Source organism: Tupaia chinensis, unplaced genomic scaffold (genome assembly GCF_000334495.1).
Source record: "Tupaia chinensis unplaced genomic scaffold, TupChi_1.0 Scaffold144255_1, whole genome shotgun sequence".
Lineage (NCBI taxonomy): Eukaryota > Metazoa > Chordata > Mammalia > Scandentia > Tupaiidae > Tupaia > Tupaia belangeri.
Genome location: NW_006204113.1, coordinates 657,198 through 676,321, shown reverse-complemented (window position 1 = coordinate 676,321; position 19,124 = coordinate 657,198). Strand labels below are relative to the sequence as shown.

Below are 19,124 nucleotides of genomic sequence, written 5' to 3'. Positions count from 1 at the left end.
TCCTGTCTCCCCAGGCCTTTGCCCTCTATTGCAGATCCAAATACATGCTGTGGGAACCGTGGCTACTGTCCTTGGCTTCGGCTTCCTATGTTAGAAGTAAAAGCAGAAAGAAAACTGTAGCTACTTTTCATGACCTTAAAATACAAGCTCATTCTTTATTAAATGCCAAGAGATGAGGAGATTACTCTGAAAGTAGCAGAATTTACTTTCCAAGGGTACACTGTTTAACTTCCCTACTCCCTGACCCTCCCTCTTTCCCATGCTGGGAGAACAGGGATAGAAAAGAAAAGAGCCGATGACACCAAGCAGTGTCTCCCAACTTTCTCCTTCAGTATTTCTTTTTCTAGTCCCGTCTTTTCAGGTTCTGGAATTAATGCAATGGTGGCCTAATACTACAAGCCTATACAACAAAGTATTCTTTCTTCTATTTTCTGAAAGAATCTGTAAGACTAGTAGGATTTCTTCCTTAAATGTTTACTGAATTACCAGTGAAAACATACAGGCCTCCTGAAAATTAACTGAATTTCTTTAATAGACACACGTTTTGTTTCGCCTTGTATTTGTTTTGGTATGCTGTATTTTTGAAGGAATTTGTTCCTTTCATCTAAGTTGTCGAATTTTTGGCATAAAGTTATTTGTAATATTCCTTTTTTAAAAAATGTTAATTTTAGCTCCTCCTACACTTCAGCAGCTTTCCAAATTAACATGTGGTCCTGTCCTATGTAGAATGGTAAACTTTCCCACATTATTGGTAAAGTATAAAGTTCGTTTTTAAAAATGCTAAATTGTTAGAACATAACAACTTTTATTATCAGCGATGAAAGAGCTCCCGAGATTCCCATTAGAAATATCTGCAAAAGCATCTCAACCTTATAGGGATTGTCCCACATGAGACAAATTCTACTTATGTCAATAGGCAGAATAGGGTGGTCTTGACATCTTTTTGTCTACAGAACTTGACTATGTGAGAAAAACAACACAAAACAGCCATTGGCACTTCATTATTGTCATACGCAATAGAGAGAAGGGGGAGTTTAAACAGCTTAGATATTACTCCTACTTTTAAAAAATCAGCAGTGGGGTAATCAAGTTCAGGGCAGTGCTGGACAGCTGCCCTGTGACCCGCTTCTATTGACCCCTGCTATTCATCACTGTTCCCCAAGATTGAGAGGGCAAGCTCCCGGGGAGTGACCACCACAATAGACAGACACAAGCCAACAGTAATCTGGTTCGAGCAAAAAAACAGATGGCACTGCAATAAATTTACAAATCTGCATTCATGGGGCTGTTAAAACACCCAGAAGCTAAAAGACTCTGAAGGCCCCAGGAGGATCTCCTACTTTACTGTTTCTAAAGGCCATTTCTCTTTCCAAGAACATTGAGTTCATGCTCTTCACAAAGAGAATGGAGATAAAAACCTTTACAATGAAGGGAGGGGGGAAGCCTCATGACCTAATTAATCTCCAGAGCTTGGATCTCAACACTGAATGACAGATATTAGAAAAATCATTTTGGCGCACTAAGGGTGAGTGGGGGGAGGAAATTAAAGTGTGTGGGGGGGTGATAAGAACCTGCTAAAACAGCAGTGAAAAAGAAAACATTAAACCTCATTCAAATACTGCACACAACAGATCTTGCAAGTAGAAAATGATTCAATAATGTATGCATTTATTTTTAAAATGAATCAGATTAGTCCCATGTGTGACCTGCTGGTCCATCTGTATGTGCTGGACTTAATAGGCACGATTCTCTCTCTTGCTTCAGTTTGAAGTATGAGAGAGATAAATTTAGTTTAATTTTCAACAGATCAGCCTATCCATTTTCCAAATGGACCATCTGGATCAGCCTATTAAAATTAATTTATAACTTTGCAGAGTGAAAATTCGTTTGTTAGCTTAAATAAAGTTGCCAAAACTTTTTGTCGCGTCACTGTTTTCTGACGGTTGTTTCTATATAGTGGGCAGAGTGTTTCCACCTCCAAAGTTCTCTTATTCAATATTGTTCTATTGACTTAGATTTACAGATCAGGTGCTGAATCTCCACACAGTTAAATCTGTAACTGTCTCAACATCAATTACTGATCCTTAGGCTTTTGGTTTTTTTTAACAGCGCTTCCTGAATTGATTCTATTTACTAAGTAATTTTATAAAAAAGGAGAAAGTACCCATCCAAAAATATTTTAAACATAGTACATAAAGACATGGTGTACCATTATTTCAAGTAGTTTCTCTCTGAATTAATATTGTATCCAACTGGAGTCAGAAACATTTTGGCAGCACTGAGATCTGATTTTCAAATCACTGATTAGCAGATAAGTCATCTAACTTCTCCAGGCCTCCATTTTTTTAAATCTGTAAATTGAAAATCACATCATACATAATAATTTTCCTGGGTTATTGTGAGGATTAAATAAGTACCATGTTCATGGATGGTGTTCAACAAGTATTAGATCCTGTCTCCTATTTTCTAGAACAATGTCATAAATGCAAGTAAATTAAAATAATTCTTACTGCTGCTGGTGTTCATCTTATCAGTTTGATGTTTAATATGAATAGATGGCATACTTATTCTATGGCAACACCATAAGAACTTGTTTTAGTTGTCAATGAGCAAGGAAAATGTTAGAGGTTACTACAGACAGCGAGAAGAACAAATTTTCAGTCAGCATTTTTTGGACATTTTAATTCTTTTCTTTTCTTTCTTTTTTCTAAGAGAGATTTTTACTGTAGGGTGCATGCACTCATCAGAGAGACAGAGACAGAAAGTGAGAAATCACTCCTCAGAGCAATTGGCCACACTGTAATCCCTTCCCCTCTGAGGATTTTGGGTATGCATGCCCAAACTCACCGCCCAGCTGAGTTTTATGCTGCCAGGTCCAGGACTTGAACCACAATCGGCCATGTGGGAGTCCAGCAACATAACCATTAAGTCTGCTGGTACCTAGACATTTTAATTCTTAAAAAGAGAGCACCATGGGACTGAATTTCCACAAGTAAGACAGGTTACCTCTTCGAGATGTGGGCATAGCAGTGAGAAAAAAAAATTAACTTATCATCAATTATAGGCCTTCTAGAAAAAGAAAAATATTCCTCAGACTAAAAGGCGCTTATACTTCATTAAAGGAAGAACTGTTTTTGCTAATTTTTAAATTTTAAATGTATAAAGACTCTTTTTTTTTTTTTTTTGAGAGGTTTTTTGCTATAGGGCGCGTGCGCTCGCCAGACAGACAGAGAGAGACATAGAGACAGAAAGCGAGAAATCACCCCACAGGGGGGATGGTCACGCCGCAATCCCTTCTCCTCCATTCTCCTCTCAGGATCTTGGGCATGCACGCACACACGCCCAGCGTGAGTTCCAAGCCACCGGGTCTGGGATGCAAACCGCGGTCGACTACATGGGAGTCCAGCGACATAGCCATTACGTTAACTGCTGGTTCCCTATAAAGACTCTTAATAGGAAAATACAGTTCAGAGTCAACTATTCTACCATCTGCACTTCAGAAGCATTTACTTTTCCTGAAACAGAAATGTTTTCTTTGATTTTGTTTCCACTACATGTTGTCAGCTGACTGTCCTGTACTTTACACCTAGGATGCTTTTGAAATGATTGGATGAACAATGTGGCCTGATTGAAATTGATGGCTATGGCCAGACCAACTTCAGAGCTCTTAATTTAAGATTTAGTGTTTAAAGAATGACAAATCAAGGGTCTCCAGTCTTGTATTTTGTTGTTGGTAGCTTTTTATTTAAGTAAGACTGAATTTCATACCTGTCTAAGTGAATTCTTCTCTGGTATTATCTTCCTAGGGGGTTCGCCATTATTACAGTCTTCTCTCTCTGAGGAATTCTGCGAAAGAAAGTAAGCTTTAATTCAGTTCTCATTATTTTCAATCTTGTTTGTGGGAGTAAAATGAATTACATTTCTAATTCTGTAAGCTAGAACAGCATGTATATTTATGCACTTATTCATCTGAAGATTTATATACATACAGACATACACATATGTAAAGGAAAACATATGCCCATGTATATAAATAAATATATGTCAGATATGGGTAAAAGTACTCCATCAATATGTAAGCACTGAATAAGCGATAATATTAATTAGAAGTTTAATTTATTTTTCTCTGACACAGGTCTAGTTTATTTAATAGACACAAGAAAATTCCAGTCCATACTTGGCTGATGGCAGCTTAAACTACACTTATTACCCACTCTTTCAGGTAATTAGTTTTCAACAATAGGCAACGTTTGGTTGGTACAGATCCCCAAGTCTGGGTCCTAAAAGACAGTCCTTGCTCCTTCTCCTCAGATCTGGTTTTCCTTTCTTCAATAAAAGTAGCATAATACTTAGCACAAAATAATAGTATTTTAAAAATGATTTATTTAATTTTATTTATTCATTCATTTATTTTAATTTGACCAGAGAAACACAGACACACAGAGAGAAGGAAAGTGAGAAAGCAAGCCACCGAGTCTGGGACTTGAACCGTGGTCAGCCACGTGGGAGTGAGTGTCCAGCACGTTAACCACCACACCACCTGTTGGCCCAACAATAGTATTTAATTAACAGTTTAGGACTGGAGTCCATTTGTTGTCACTCTCACCTCAAAGAGTAGCTCTCAGACCCTAAAATGTCAATGGGGATTTATATAGTACTTAGATTGGGGAGCAAGGGAGACAACAATACAATTGAAAATGAGTTCAGTGGTGCTAAAAATCTGCTAGTCAGCATACATAAATCATCATCTGAAGAAAACTCAAATGACATATTATTTAGGTTATATTTTTCAGAACTACATTTGCAAAATTAAATTAGTATTTTAAAATTTACACTTGAAATACTGATTACATTACATATATATCAGCACATTCCAACTGAGGAGTTATTTTATTTTTAGATCCACAAATTATTTCTAGCACAAATTTATCTAAAATTCCTCATACCAGTATGTAACTATTATACAATTAGTACTGTGTTTTAAATCTATATATAAAGTTACTTTTTTTTTGGTTTGTAACATATATTTTACATGTTAAACTTTAAAAGATACTGAGGGGCCGGACCAGCCAGGTGGCACAGTAGTTAAGTGAGCTGGTCAACTCCATGGTTTGAGTCCTGAATGCTGCAACTTTGAAAAAAATCACAACAGGCGTGTGGGTGCACATGCCCCAAATTCTGAGAGGAGACGAAAGGAGGAGTAAGATGCCGCCAGCTCCCACCGCCCCGGGAGTGATTTCTCCCTTTCCTCCCTCTTTCTGGTGAGCACACATACCCTATAGCAAATGCTAATAATAATAATAGATACTGAAGGATAAATAACGTACAGTCATTCAAAGACCCTTCTGAAAACCTCTGTGGCTAACATTTGTGTATTTCGCACGTCACAGCGAGCTGGCTTGACAGACCAGTACTCCAGTGTTCCTTCTGGGCAGAAATCTCTTATGAGGTTTAACTTGCTATTTTATATTTGTAATCATTGCTTTATGGCAAAGGTTTCTAAAATTGAGACAAAGAAGAAAAACCACGTGTATTACAAGCAAAGAGACAGAAACTCAAGAAATTCAAAGTTCTGGTTTCTTTTCTTCCCCATTTTGGGGGGAAAAAAAGGAGTCGAGACTACCCAAAAATGGAGGATGGATATAGTTGAGGGAATGACTATTACACATAATGAATGAGGAAGCTAGCAGTGTATGATAAAAATAATCAAGCAAAGAAGGGAAAAGGTCAACTTTAAACCATAAACATTTTTCTCTATTTTTAGTTTGCTATAGGGCAAATTAATAACATAATTGAATACTGGCTTGCTTATTTACTGGAGAGAGACAGACAAAGTAAAAAAGCACCTCTCAGAGAGGTTGACCACACAGCAATCCCTACTGTTCCATTCTCACCTGGGATTTTAGGAATGGACATACATGTGCCCAGAATGTTTTTTCAAGCTGCCATGCAGCCCTGTGGAATCCGGCTACCTTAAACACCACACTAAGCGGCTGGCCCATATACTTTCTTTAAAAAAAGAAGAGATCAATGTTTTAAGTGTCCAGACTAAATGTCTTACATAATAAAAACAAGCCAGGGGACCAGGAGATGGCATAATGGTATACTGCTGGACTCCCACATGGCCGATCGTGGTTTGAGTCCCGGACCCAGTGGCTTGAAAGTCACGTCAGGCATGTGTGCATGCATGCCCAAGATCCTGAGAGGAGAATGAAGGAGAAGAGACTGTGGTGTGGCTCTCCCCCGAGATGGTGACTTCTTGCTTTCTGTCTCTCCATCTCTCTGTCTCTCCAGTAGTGCATGTTTCCTCTAGCAAAAATCTCTCTCTCTAAAAAAAAAAAAAGTAAATAAACAAGCCAATATTCAATTATAAACTTATAATTTGCTAGCAACTATTCCCCAGGTCATGAAGTTCTACCTTCCTTGAAATAAAATGAACCACATCAGATAATCTAAACCTATTTAATTCAATGTAAAACCATATACTGCAAAGTTAACTATGTTTTGTTGAAATGTCATTATATAATTTGGAAGCCTAATTACTTTTTGGTGGAAGTTTATTGTACTGAATATATTACAAATCACATTTACCCTATAGGTGCTTGAGCTGAAATACAGTTGGTGGTAAACCCATCTATACCAAAAAAAAAAAAAAAAAAAGAAAAGAAAAAGAGAAAGAGAAAAGTGATCTGAACCTAATAGGATGAGTAGCCCATGTGGAAAGCGGCTGGCCCATATACTTTCTTTAAAAAAAGAAGAGATCAATGTTTTAAGTGTCCAGACTAAATGTCTTACATAATAAAAACAAGCCAGGGGACCAGGAGATGGCATAATGGTATACTGCTGGACTCCCACATGGCCGATCGTGGTTTGAGTCCCGGACCCAGTGGCTTGAAAGTCACGTCAGGCATGTGTGCATGCATGCCCAAGATCCTGAGAGGAGAATGAAGGAGAAGAGACTGTGGTGTGGCTCTCCCCCGAGATGGTGACTTCTTGCTTTCTGTCTCTCCATCTCTCTGTCTCTCCAGTAGTGCATGTTTCCTCTAGCAAAAATCTCTCTCTCTAAAAAAAAAAAAAGTAAATAAACAAGCCAATATTCAATTATAAACTTATAATTTGCTAGCAACTATTCCCCAGGTCATGAAGTTCTACCTTCCTTGAAATAAAATGAACCACATCAGATAATCTAAACCTATTTAATTCAATGTAAAACCATATACTGCAAAGTTAACTATGTTTTGTTGAAATGTCATTATATAATTTGGAAGCCTAATTACTTTTTGGTGGAAGTTTATTGTACTGAATATATTACAAATCACATTTACCCTATAGGTGCTTGAGCTGAAATACAGTTGGTGGTAAACCCATCTATACCAAAAAAAAAAAAAAAAAAGAAAAGAAAAAGAGAAAGAGAAAAGTGATCTGAACCTAATAGGATGAGTAGCCCATGTGGACAACTGTCTTCCTCCTGACCCTCAATTTTCTGACTCTGACTGGGTCTGTACTAGGAGAATATCTAAGGAGTGAAAAGGTGAATGGAGCTAGGGGTAATTACCCCCTGAGAGTAGGCCACAGAGCTTCTGAGGAGCTTCTAGCCCTCTCTATTCCATCAGGACAAAGGGTATATAGGTAGTATTAAAAATAATAACTTAATGAACATGAAAAAGGGGGAAAAAGCCCCTATAAACACTGTTATAGCTAGACCTTTGTAAACAGATTAACTCAAAACGTTTACTCCAGACCAACCAACATATGAGAAATCAGTGCAAAGCAAAAAAATCCAACTCTGCTCTTGCATAAAATAGAGGTAGGGACATTAAGAGTCATGATCTTAGCAGCAAGGAGGCGGTACCCTCTTAGTGGTGAAAATGAGGTGCAGAATGGAGACAGACAGCTCTACAGCTGTGAAGGTAGCAAGGAAAGATGAAATGGCCACGTGTACCTAAGTGGTTGCCTCGAAGGTCCTCAGAGCCTCTCTAACATCACCCAGGAGAGCTCAGCAACACAGTTATCCCTTGTTTCTTTAGCTATGAGGAATCTCAATAAGCAACGTGCATAAGTGACCTGGGACACCAAGCTAGACTAGGTCCAGTAAGTTCTGCTTAAGGATAAGTAGCTGGTTTGGCAAAAATCATCAATGGATGCTAAAATTAGTGGGTGAAAGTCTGACGTAAAGCAGGATGGTTAGTAATCTCAAAGTATTTCTCCAAAAAAATATTTAAAAGATACAAAGTGGAAAATAGTCACCTCACCATGGAGAAATCTGATAGAAACCCCAACATTATGTGTCTCTTGACATGATGTACCAAGAACACGTCATGACTTCTGAACATGTGACTTCTGATGAAGTCTTGCCCCAAATACAAAACCTGAATCTACTCATAAAAAATGTCAGACTATCTCCCCAAAAAGGACATTCTATAAAATTACTTAACAAAAAATGTTGAAGTTGGGCTGGTCCCATAGTGCGGCAGTTAAGAGGGAACCAGATCCCACATGTCCGACAGCAGTTCAAATCTCAGCCCTGGAAGTTTAAAAAACACAAGTACTTGCATGCCCAGGATCCTGAAGGGATGAAAAAAGGCCTGTGATGTGACCAGCCCCATTACGACGTGCGTCCTCTCTCACATGTGTGCACATACACTAGCCAGAAACAGGGAACAAGTCAAGGTCATGAACGACAAAGACAGACTAAGGATTTGTTTCAGTTGAACAGAAATACAAGAGAAATAACAAATAAATGTAACTTATGATCTGATATTTTCTTTTCCCAATGAAAATATTATTGGGACAATCAAAAAAAAATCTGAGTAAAGTCTCTAGACAAGCTAGTAACACTGTACCAACATTAATTTTCTGATTGTTTCCACACTTCTAAACTTTATAAAGAAAAACTGACTCTTTTTTGGCATACAGTTCAGTAAGTTTTGACAAAAGCTAATAATTGTGTAACAACTACAACAAAATCAAGATATGAAGCAATTCCATCACTCCCCAATTCCCTTTTAATGCTCTTTTACAGCTCTTTCCCACCTGTCTTTTTTTTTACCATAATTTTGCCTTTTTGACAATGTCATATAAACAAATCATATAATATGTAACCTTTTGAATGTGGCTTTGGAATTTTCATTTAGCCCAATATGTTTCAGATCTATTTATGTTGTTAAATATATCAGTATTTCTCTCAATTTTATGGCCAAGCAGTATTTCCCTGCATGATGTACCAGTTTGTTCATCTGCTCAATTCCTGATTTTGATCATTTGTACTGTGGTTATTTAAAAGGAAGTCCCGGGGTCAGCAGATGGCATAATGATTATGTCACTGGATCCCACATAGTTGACCATGGTTTGAGTCCCGGACCTAGTGGCTTAAAACTCATGCTAGGCACGTGTCCATGCGTGCTGAAAACCCTGAGAGGAGAAGGGATTGTGGCATGGCCATCCCCCCTGGGGGGTGATTTCTGGCTCTCTGGCTCTCCGGCAACCACATGTGTCCTATAGCAAAAATCTCTCAAAAAAAGAAATAATAAAAGGAAGTCATTGGGGCTGGCAGGTGGTATGGTGGTTAAGGGCAAACTCCCACATGGCCCCCCATGATTTGAGTACCGAAACTGGTGGCTTGCTTTCTTACTTTCCTTCTCTATCTCTCTCTGGTGAGCACATGTGCCCTATAGCAAATTAAGAATTAAGAGTAATAATGAATAAAATAAAATAAATAATTACTTTAAAAAGAAAGTCTTTATTTTGGGAAAATATACACTAAAACATTTAGGATTAAAAGCATATATGTCTATATATCTATAATTTTCAAGTGGTTCAGAAAAAATAACATAAATGAATATAATCTGTGTCAATGATATAAGGGGATTCTTTGTATTCTACTTTCAACTTTTTTGTAAATCTAAAATTATGTCAAAATAATTAACAGATCAAAGTTAGAATAAAATGTTAAGAAATGAGAAATAGTGGGACCAGTAGTTAGCGTAATGGCTATGTCGCTAGACTCATGTAATCGACCATGGTTCGAGTCCAGGACCCGGTGGCTTAAACTCATGCCGGGAGCATGTACATGCATGCCCAAGATCCTGAGAGGAGAATGGAGAAGAAGGGATTGTGGCATGGCCATCCCCCCTGGGGGGCAATTTCTTGCTTTCTGTCTCTGTCTTCCCAGTGAGCACATGCACTCTATAGCAAAAGAAAGAAAGAAAGAAAGAAAGAAAAAGAAACGGAAAATAGTAGTTAAAGCCAAAAAAAAAAAGTCAGCTTTTTGGGGTAAATTTCATCAAACGTAATTAAAAGTATATTCTACCACTTAACCCTAAGCAAACCATAGGCAAACCTGACTATTGAAAACAACTCACTCCCAACACTCCAGCAGAACATTTCATTATAGTAAATAATCTGCAGAATGTGCAGACTACATACAGATGCAGCCCTTGAGTAACATTCTACAAATAGCAGCATTATATTAAAATATTTCTGAAAAAAGATTGTACATAACTTACTTTCCATGTTAGTTCAAGTATCTATTTCTTAGGCCAGTACTCACTGGCTTAGAATTAAAAGAGGCAAAATAAAAATCTTCCACATCACTCTGCTTTTAACTTTAAACTGGAAACATTCGGGCTGTAACACTTGTAGGCACAGTAACAGGGCAGTTTGGAGAAAAGTCAATCCAATTAGAGCTAGAACTCAAGTGTAGCTAGGGTGTGTGTGTGTGTGTGTGTGTGTGTGTGTGTTGGATAAAATGTTTCCAAAAGTAACCTGGGGTGTATAAAAAAGGAAAAGTAATCACATTTTTTTTTTTTTTAAAAAAAAGGCATTCAGGGCAAGCTCCGCTGCAAAGAGGTAACGAGCTGCTCAGGAGTGACTGGGTCCCGCAGGACAACCGTGGTTGGAACCCCACCCAGTCCTGAAACATGCCAGGCACGTGCCTGAGTGCCGAGACCAGAGGGGCTAAGGGCTGGAGGAAGGGGTCAAGCTTGACTGAACCCTTCAGAAGATGCTCGTCTAGCTCTCCCACTCACGCTTCCATGCTTAGGAACATGCTCCTCATGAATAAATAATGAGAAAAATATATTCAGATGATGAACTTGGGCAGTGTGTGTCAAAATTAATACATCCAAATTTCAACCTTTTAAGTTTTTTGCTATGAGGCACTTGCACTCACTGGAGAGAGACAGAGAGAGGGGGGAAAGTGGAAAATCACCCCAGGGGAATGGCTATGCCACTCTCCTGTCTCCATTCTCCTCTCAGGATTTTGGGCATGCACATGTACGCACCGGGCATGTTTCTCAAACTGCTGGGCTTAAGATTTGAACCACAGTCAGCCATGTGAGATCCAGTGCCATAACCACTACGGCACCTGCTGGCCCTGAAACAGTCTTTTAATCATTCTCACTCATTTCTTTCTTTTTAAAAAATTTACATTTTTTCCCCCAAGAGGTTTTTGCCTTAGGGTATGTGCACTCATGGTGGGGGGAGGGGACATGGTGTGAGACACAGACAGTGAGAGGGAAAGTGACAAATTACCCTCGGGGGATGGCTATGCCACAATCCCTTCTCCATTCTTCTCCCAGGATCTTGGGCACAAGCACACATGTGCACAGCACGACTTTCAAGCCATCAGGTTCAGGACTCGAACTACAGTCGGCCATGAGGGAGTCCAGTAATATAACTGTTAACACCATCTGCTGGTCTAATTTGTTTGTTTGTTTGTTTGTTTGTTTTTTAAAATAGAGGGCACATGAGCTCACCAGAGAGATAGGGGCTGGAGGTTGAGAAAACACTCCCATGGGGGATGGTCACATCACAATCCTTTCTCCACTGCTCCTTTCGGGATTCTGGACATGCACACAGACATGCCTGGCATGTTTTTCAGGCTGCTGGGTCAGGACCTGAACTGGCCAGTTAGACATGTGGGCTCCAGTGGCTTTAGGCACTGCATCACCAGCTGGCCCCATTCTCATCCTTCTCATCCATTTCTAGATCAGCTCTTTCCCTTTCAACTTTTCTTTTTATCTCAGACTTCATAAATTCTCAGAATTTTTACTAATTATTTTTTATTTTAAACATATCTAGCCCATTTCTGACCTACAAATTTTACCTGTGAATCATCTGTTTTAATATATATGACCCTACTTTGGCACTTCCACTGCCCCTCCTCTACTCCGACTCCAACACCTCAGTTATATGTATTTTTATGGCGACAGCTTCCTTGACAGCCTTCCCTAAAGCTCTGACAGTTTCCTCTTTCTAGAGAAGTTACTCCTGAGGCCAACAGGGGCTATGGTGGTCGAGGCACTGCCCTCCCAAACGGCCGGCCACAGTTTGAGTGCTGGATCCTGGGGCTTGAAACTTAGCTGGGTGTGTGCGTGCCCAAAATCCCCAGAGGAGAATGGAGGAGAAGGGACTGAGGTGTGGCCATCCTGCCGGGGGGTGGCAGGGGTGATTTTTCTGCTTTCTGTCTCTGTCTCTAGTGCACACACCCTATAGCAAAAATCTCTCAAAAAAAAATAATAAAATAAAAAAGACAAAAACAAAAAGTTACTTCCTTGCAAGAAAACCTTTTATGGGTTTCTGGCATTGATAGGATAAGCACAAATTTCTTGGTACGGCATCCATACTCTGGCTGATTTAATTTCCATCGAAACCTGTACACCATTTATAAGACATTATTTGTCATTCACCAAAATAAGACTAGCACAGTTTCACCCTGTGTGTTTACTAAGGCTACTCCCTTAATATGTAATAGCCTTCTTTCCCAGTCTCTTCATCTATTAAAATTCTGACTCAAGAGTCAACTAAAATTGGGCCAGCTGGTGGCGTGGCGGTTAAAGGCGCTGGACTCCCACAAGGTCAACCACAGTTCAAGTCCTCGACCTGGTGGCTTGCTTTCTTGCTCTCTCTGATCAAATGGGAAAAAAAGTAACAAATAGAGCTACATAAAATAATTCTTAAAAAAAATAAAATAAAAAGGACAGCTGGGTACCATAAGGATGACTGCATGGTTCACGTTCCCGACTCAGGAGTCTGAAAAACACCCCAGTACGTGTGCATGCATGCCCAAAATCCCAAGAGGAGAAATGGAAAAGGGATTGCTCATGGCCATCCTGCTTCCCTGGGGGTGGAGGGCTTTCTCACTCCTCCACCCGCTACAGAGAGGGATTGCATACTATAACACCACCCCCCCAAAAAAAACAACTAAAACGATACCTGATATCTTTTCTGCGAAGCCTGTGCTAATCTCCCTTATGCCAACCCGCAGTGTAATTAATTACTCTGAATCAACATCTTATTTCCAATTTGGCACTTATTCTTGATGTCTCTGTACATCTTATCTTTATATGAACATGCTCTCCCTCCATCCTTTACTGTAAGTTCCTTTGGGGCAGAGCCAATTTCCTTTTCATCTTCATATTCCAGTAGCTCAGTACAAAGTTAAAGAACATAATGTGAGTTTAAAATGTTTGTTGGATTAAATATTATTGTCAGATTAAGCTTTCTTAAATACCACCACTATCATGGTATTTTTCTTTTATCAATATCTTTCAGTGACTCTTTTCATAAAATCAAATATGAATTCCTAGGCCTGGTTTTCAGGACCTTCCCGAATTTTCTACTATATCACACAGTTATTTTCCCTGAAACATACTTTCTGCCAAATTCTTTAAGTAAATCTCTTCATAATCTCATAAACATGTGATATGATCTTAACATTTTCTGGCTGGAGGGACCAGCAGTTAGCGTAATGGCTATGTCGCTGGACTCCCACGTAGTCGACGGAGGTTCGCGTCCTGGACCTGGTGGCTTAAACTCACGTCAGGCGTGTGTGCGTGCGCGCCCTAGATCCCAAGAGGAGAAGAATGGAGGAGAAGGGACTGCGGCGTGGCCATCCCCCCTGGGGGGGGTGATTTCTCACTTTCTGTCTGTCTCTGTCTTTCTGGCAAGTGCATGCGCCCTATAGCGAAAACCTCTCCAAAAAAAAAAAAAAAAATCTGGCTGGAAATATCCTTAATTATAGTTTAGTTTACTGGACAATCATAAATACTGGGTCGTCTGAAAAGTGATGACACATTTTTGTATAGAAACACAGAAAAATATGTCATGACTTTTCTGATAACCAATACAAAAAGATCTATTCAAGTTCCACCAAATTTTCTTCTATATCCATACTCAAGGGGGGGGCACCCTCCACATACTGGATCCTAGACACTCACACACACCCCTGGTGTGTTTCAGGCTAACCATGTTGGGAATACAAACCACAGTCACCATGAGAGTCCCACAAATTCTTAAATGAAGTTCAATTGTTACCTTCTTTGAGAAACCATAAAACTGCCCCACCTTATTCCACTGTAAAGTCTTTAACATTTTTACCTTGAACCTGTAATCTGGTACTTAATGGGATAGGTTTTTGCGTGTTACTCTCAACTAACCAATAAGATTGAAAGCTTGTTTTGTTTTGTTTTAACTGCCAGAGAGCATGCATGCTGCCAGAGAGAGAGAATAAAAGAATGAATGAGAGAGGAGGCACAACCCCCCTAAAGGGCGTGGTCACACTGCAATCCTTTTCCTTTCATTTCTCCATCCCATCAGGATTTTGAGCACCCACACAGATATGCCTGACATGTGAGTTGGGATTTGAACTATGGTAGGTCATGTGGGATGTGACTCTCTTAACTGCTGAGCTAAAGGCAAGCTCCAAAGCTTATTGGGAAAAGTCTTGATAGCTCCCTCTACTCATACACCCCTTGACATATTACATAATATACAGTTAATAGGGGGTCAGTAATTAATTAAAACCCTATACCTATACTGTCCAGCTAGCTAGCAAAAAAGTTATTTCATAGCAGAAAAACTTCAGTAATTGCTCAACTACAGTCCTGCCAACCCATTAGCTCCTAATGCCAGTATGATCGTTTAGAGTTGGAGTCTGCAAATCCTGGTCTGTTGCATATTCTCATGAGTAGAGTTTTATTGGCATACAGCCACGCCCATCCATTCACCTTTGGCCTGAAGCTGTTCCACACTACTATGGATAAAAGTGAGTAGCCACTGACCCTAAGGCCCACAACGAGTGTTTCTTATCTGGCCCTTTACAGAAAAAGTTTGCCAACCCTTAGTTTAGAACTAAAAGTTCTTCTGTGAATAACCAAAGCATCCCTAACTTTTCAGTTTTTTTTGTTTTTGGTACTCAAACAAGAAGTAAAGAAGTTTTGTGGTAGCACATAGCAGAGTCATAACTGGGACAATATTCCCCATGACCTAGTAAGTGGCTTATTTACCGTTTTCGGTTATCTATTTGAACATACAACTCCTGGTAACATGGATAATTAAGAGTTGATTACATAATCCAATGAAAAACTAAACTAATTTTCACAGCGATGAAAAGTCAAGCCACTCATAATGACTTATAATAATCTTTGAGTAAGCATCTTGCTCAAGGTTGGATGGTGCAACAGAGCTGAGCCTGTCTGAATAGACATCTGTTGTAAATGAAATAACCAGCTTCCAAACTAAAAGTAACACTTTCCACTATCGACCTTCTCCACGGGGGGATTCAAAGGGATCCATAACTAGGACAATCATATCATTTTAGCAAAGGAAGGAATGTGTAGTGAGCAGTAACTTTGATTTTGAATAATTTTAAAATGGAGATCTCAGCTCATCATCATGTAGAATGACAACTGTCATTACAAAAAAAAAAAAAAATCTTGGCGCTGGCAGGTGGCTTGGTAGTTAAGAGTGCTGGACTCCCACAGGGCCATTTGTGGATCAAGTCCTGGACCTGGTGGCTTGCTTTTTCACGTTCCCTGTCTCTCTCTTTCTGGTCAAATTACGTAATAATAATAATAATAATAAAATAATTATTTTTTAAAATCCCGAGATCAATTTTTAACAGCTATTTGCAAACATCATATAGTGAGCTTCACTATAAGATGGCATTAGATGGTAAGTTAGTAATTGAATTAATACTCTTGGCCCATTAACTTATTATGTGGTTTGAAGCTCATTATAGCCACTAAATATATATGATTTGCAATTAAAAAAATAGAAATAATCGCTCTTTCACAAGATTAAAAGGTGATTTAGCTTCATGAATAAAATTGTTCAAACTCTTCAATGAAAGGTGACAAAAAATACCATGTGTGTATCTGTGTGTGCATGTGTGTATTTAAACAAATTTTATTGATTAATCCTTCTAGACTATAATGGGGAAAACGAAGGCCATTTTTAAGTTCAGAAACTGACTAAAGAACACTATCCGAGGACCAGTTTTAGGGAGGACCTAAAGTGTCCTCATAAAGTAATATTCTCTGGCATGTTTTCATGCACATTGCTTCTCCAGCACGTTCCTCATCTGACATACTCTACTAAACCACAACCACATCAAAGCCTCCCTACACTGTAAACTTCAACGGATCCACCAGTTAAAGCTTTCAAGGAGTGCTATTTTCTAGTAATATGCCAATCCCAGCACGGTGCTAGGAACCAGACAGAATGGAAACACTCTCTGGGACAACCAAACAAACAGGACTTCCATTAGTACTGCCCTACTCCCTGTGACAGAAGTCAAAAAACTGCCAAGTAGGGTGTTCCTACTGCTACATTGTCCGACACTAATTATAAAACACTACAGATGTAGCCTTCCTCAAAATGCAAAGGGATTGTGTGTATTTGCAAAGAACAACTATTTTTTATGCTTCCAAATTCTTAATCCTGTTTGGAGCTGTCAGTGGGGGTTAATGGAAGCCTTGGATAGGAGAATTCCAATCTGGTTGGCAGATGGATAGGTTGGTTATAGCTGCATAACTATGTCTTGCCTGCAGGCACAATTCAGAACACTGTTAAAGCAATATAAAGTCTCTGTCAAGCTGAACCATTTGGATCAGTAGCAAGGAGAAATAATAATAAAAAAGAAGTTCATTTCTGGGCCTTGTGCATTTATGCTAGTATGCAGAAACTGATTAATTGTCATAGTGCGCTGGTCTTCTATACCTCAGATTTCTACTTCTGGAGTAGATTTTGCATGCTAATATAATCATTCTCCCTCTTGAGACATTAGCAAATAATCAAATGAAAAACAGGATCATAATTTACTGAGATTCGAGCAATTCTCTATGCAAATTTGACTTGTTATTGCTGCTGCCTCGTTAATCTGAATGCCTTTGACAAACTCCTTTGATTTATGAACTCGTGACAACTCCAATGTGTATATATTTTGCTAGATTGACATTATCATTAAGAGTGGGTGGACTGAGCTCACATGAATGGCTGATTTTATTCGCTGGTGTCTGCTGCTCAACAGCTGAGCATCTCCTCCTCACAAAGCCCCTGAGCGGCAGGCTCTTCCCATCTTCCCATCCATTCATCATCTCGATGTTAATTGGCCCAGGCTTTAAGCAAATTTTCAACACGATTTAAAGGCACGATGACACTGATTACTGACCCTCTGCCATACGGTGCCTATTGATTAACCTGACAGAGATGATGAGCTTGAGGGAAACTAGGTGTGTGGGGACCTCAGGGGGAAAAATATATTGTCTATGCAGGCAAACACTTGTCATTACCTCACAAGCCAGAATTTGCACAGCACACATTCTTAGAACACACTACTGCTCCAACACCGACAGCAAGCACAGAAAGTGCCTTCTGTACTCTGAGATGCTACAGCTATGTCGTGTCGGAGCACACGACACTGAGTGCTCGGAAGAACTCCCGGTGGACGGCTGCCTTTCAGCCAATTACGCGGGTGCTGGCTGATGTGCGTATTTTAGCTTAAATCTGAAGAAAGTTCTGGGTGGCCTGGTAGTGTTGCATCATGTCAGGAAAAAAATAAGGGGGAAACAAACAAAATCCTTGAAAACAGAGGAAGGAAGAAAAGAAGGATTAAAACTATCTGCTGCCACCCCCCACTGCTATAAGCTGCCATTCTACCACCATTAAAAGAAGAGGTGCTCTTAAAGAGAAATAAAGCATCAATCTAATTTGACCAATTTTGTTTTCTGGTTTTTTTTTTTTTAATACTGTCAAATTATTCCCAGCACTGATACTACTTACCAATGACTGATTATTTTCAAATAAAGCAAAGTGATATTTTTATGTCTAACAAACACACCCCTTAAATTCTTGCTTGCCCATTTTCAACTCTGCTGTACATACTGCTATATTAGGGGAATTGTCCAGGCTCTTCAAAGTTAAGCTTCATAAATGGAACATTCATTATTAGAGGAAAAAATATGAAAGTCCATAATTAATACTTACTGAGTACACACATTAATAAACAAAAATCTGCTTTGGTATCACTAAGTCTGCAAATTTACACAAGCAAAGTCAGTCAGCACACCATCAAGGACCAGACAAAAATCATCTCTAGGTAGGGACAGTTATTATTTAAAACAAAGCCAACAAAATATCCCACCCCTGGCCACACATATCAACTTGTTTACTTACGAGTCCTGGGGGGACAGCCAATGTACAATTTTATACACGGAGATTTGGGAGCAGCAGTAACAGTTATTTCAAAGCTAAAATAATAGAAAACTGAACAACAGCCCGGATGTAGTCCCTATTACGGTGACATGGGCTGTTAATGTAAGAGATCAAATGTTTTCAAGTCAAACAGCATTGGTGCCTGTTATACTGGAACATGTAGCTTACTCCCTAAAAGCCTGCCTCCTGCTCTTTTAAGATAAACAAGCTCAACTAAGCACTGAGATACTTTGATAAGAAGGATGGAAGAGATGAACGGCGCCAGGAGTGACAAGGCAAGGGCAGGCACACGCAGGGCTGTTTTTGTTAACTTTCAAGTCACGCAAATATCACAACACACTATTTTAATATTTCGCCATTGAAAGTCTAGCTATTAAAAAAGAAAGTCTAGCTATAGGAGAAAGACAAATTTGTAGCAATAAATATGGAGGACAAGAAAAAAAAATAGAACCCTAAAACTGTTATCTCTGTTTTGTGAATAGGAGCGAGATTACACAGCTGTCTGAACACATTCAGCTTTGTGACTTCTTAATCAAAGGTTTGAACATCAACTTAGCAATGACTATGAGTATATAAAAGAGTTTGTAATTATGCTAATATACTTCACATCAGAAGTAATAGTCCATTTA

The 19,124-nt window shown here is 39.2% G+C and overlaps 1 protein-coding gene across 1 annotated transcript in view; it reads right to left on the bottom strand.

The window, feature by feature from the left end:
• Nucleotides 1-19,124, bottom strand: part of BTRC (beta-transducin repeat containing E3 ubiquitin protein ligase) — a 236,702-nt gene that overhangs the window by 106,409 nt on the left and 111,169 nt on the right. Inside the window, exon 3 of the mRNA XM_006166317.2 lies at nucleotides 3,769-3,846. Within this exon, the coding sequence (XP_006166379.1) occupies nucleotides 3,769-3,846 (78 nt within the window). The remainder of the gene's footprint in view (nucleotides 1-3,768; nucleotides 3,847-19,124) is intronic.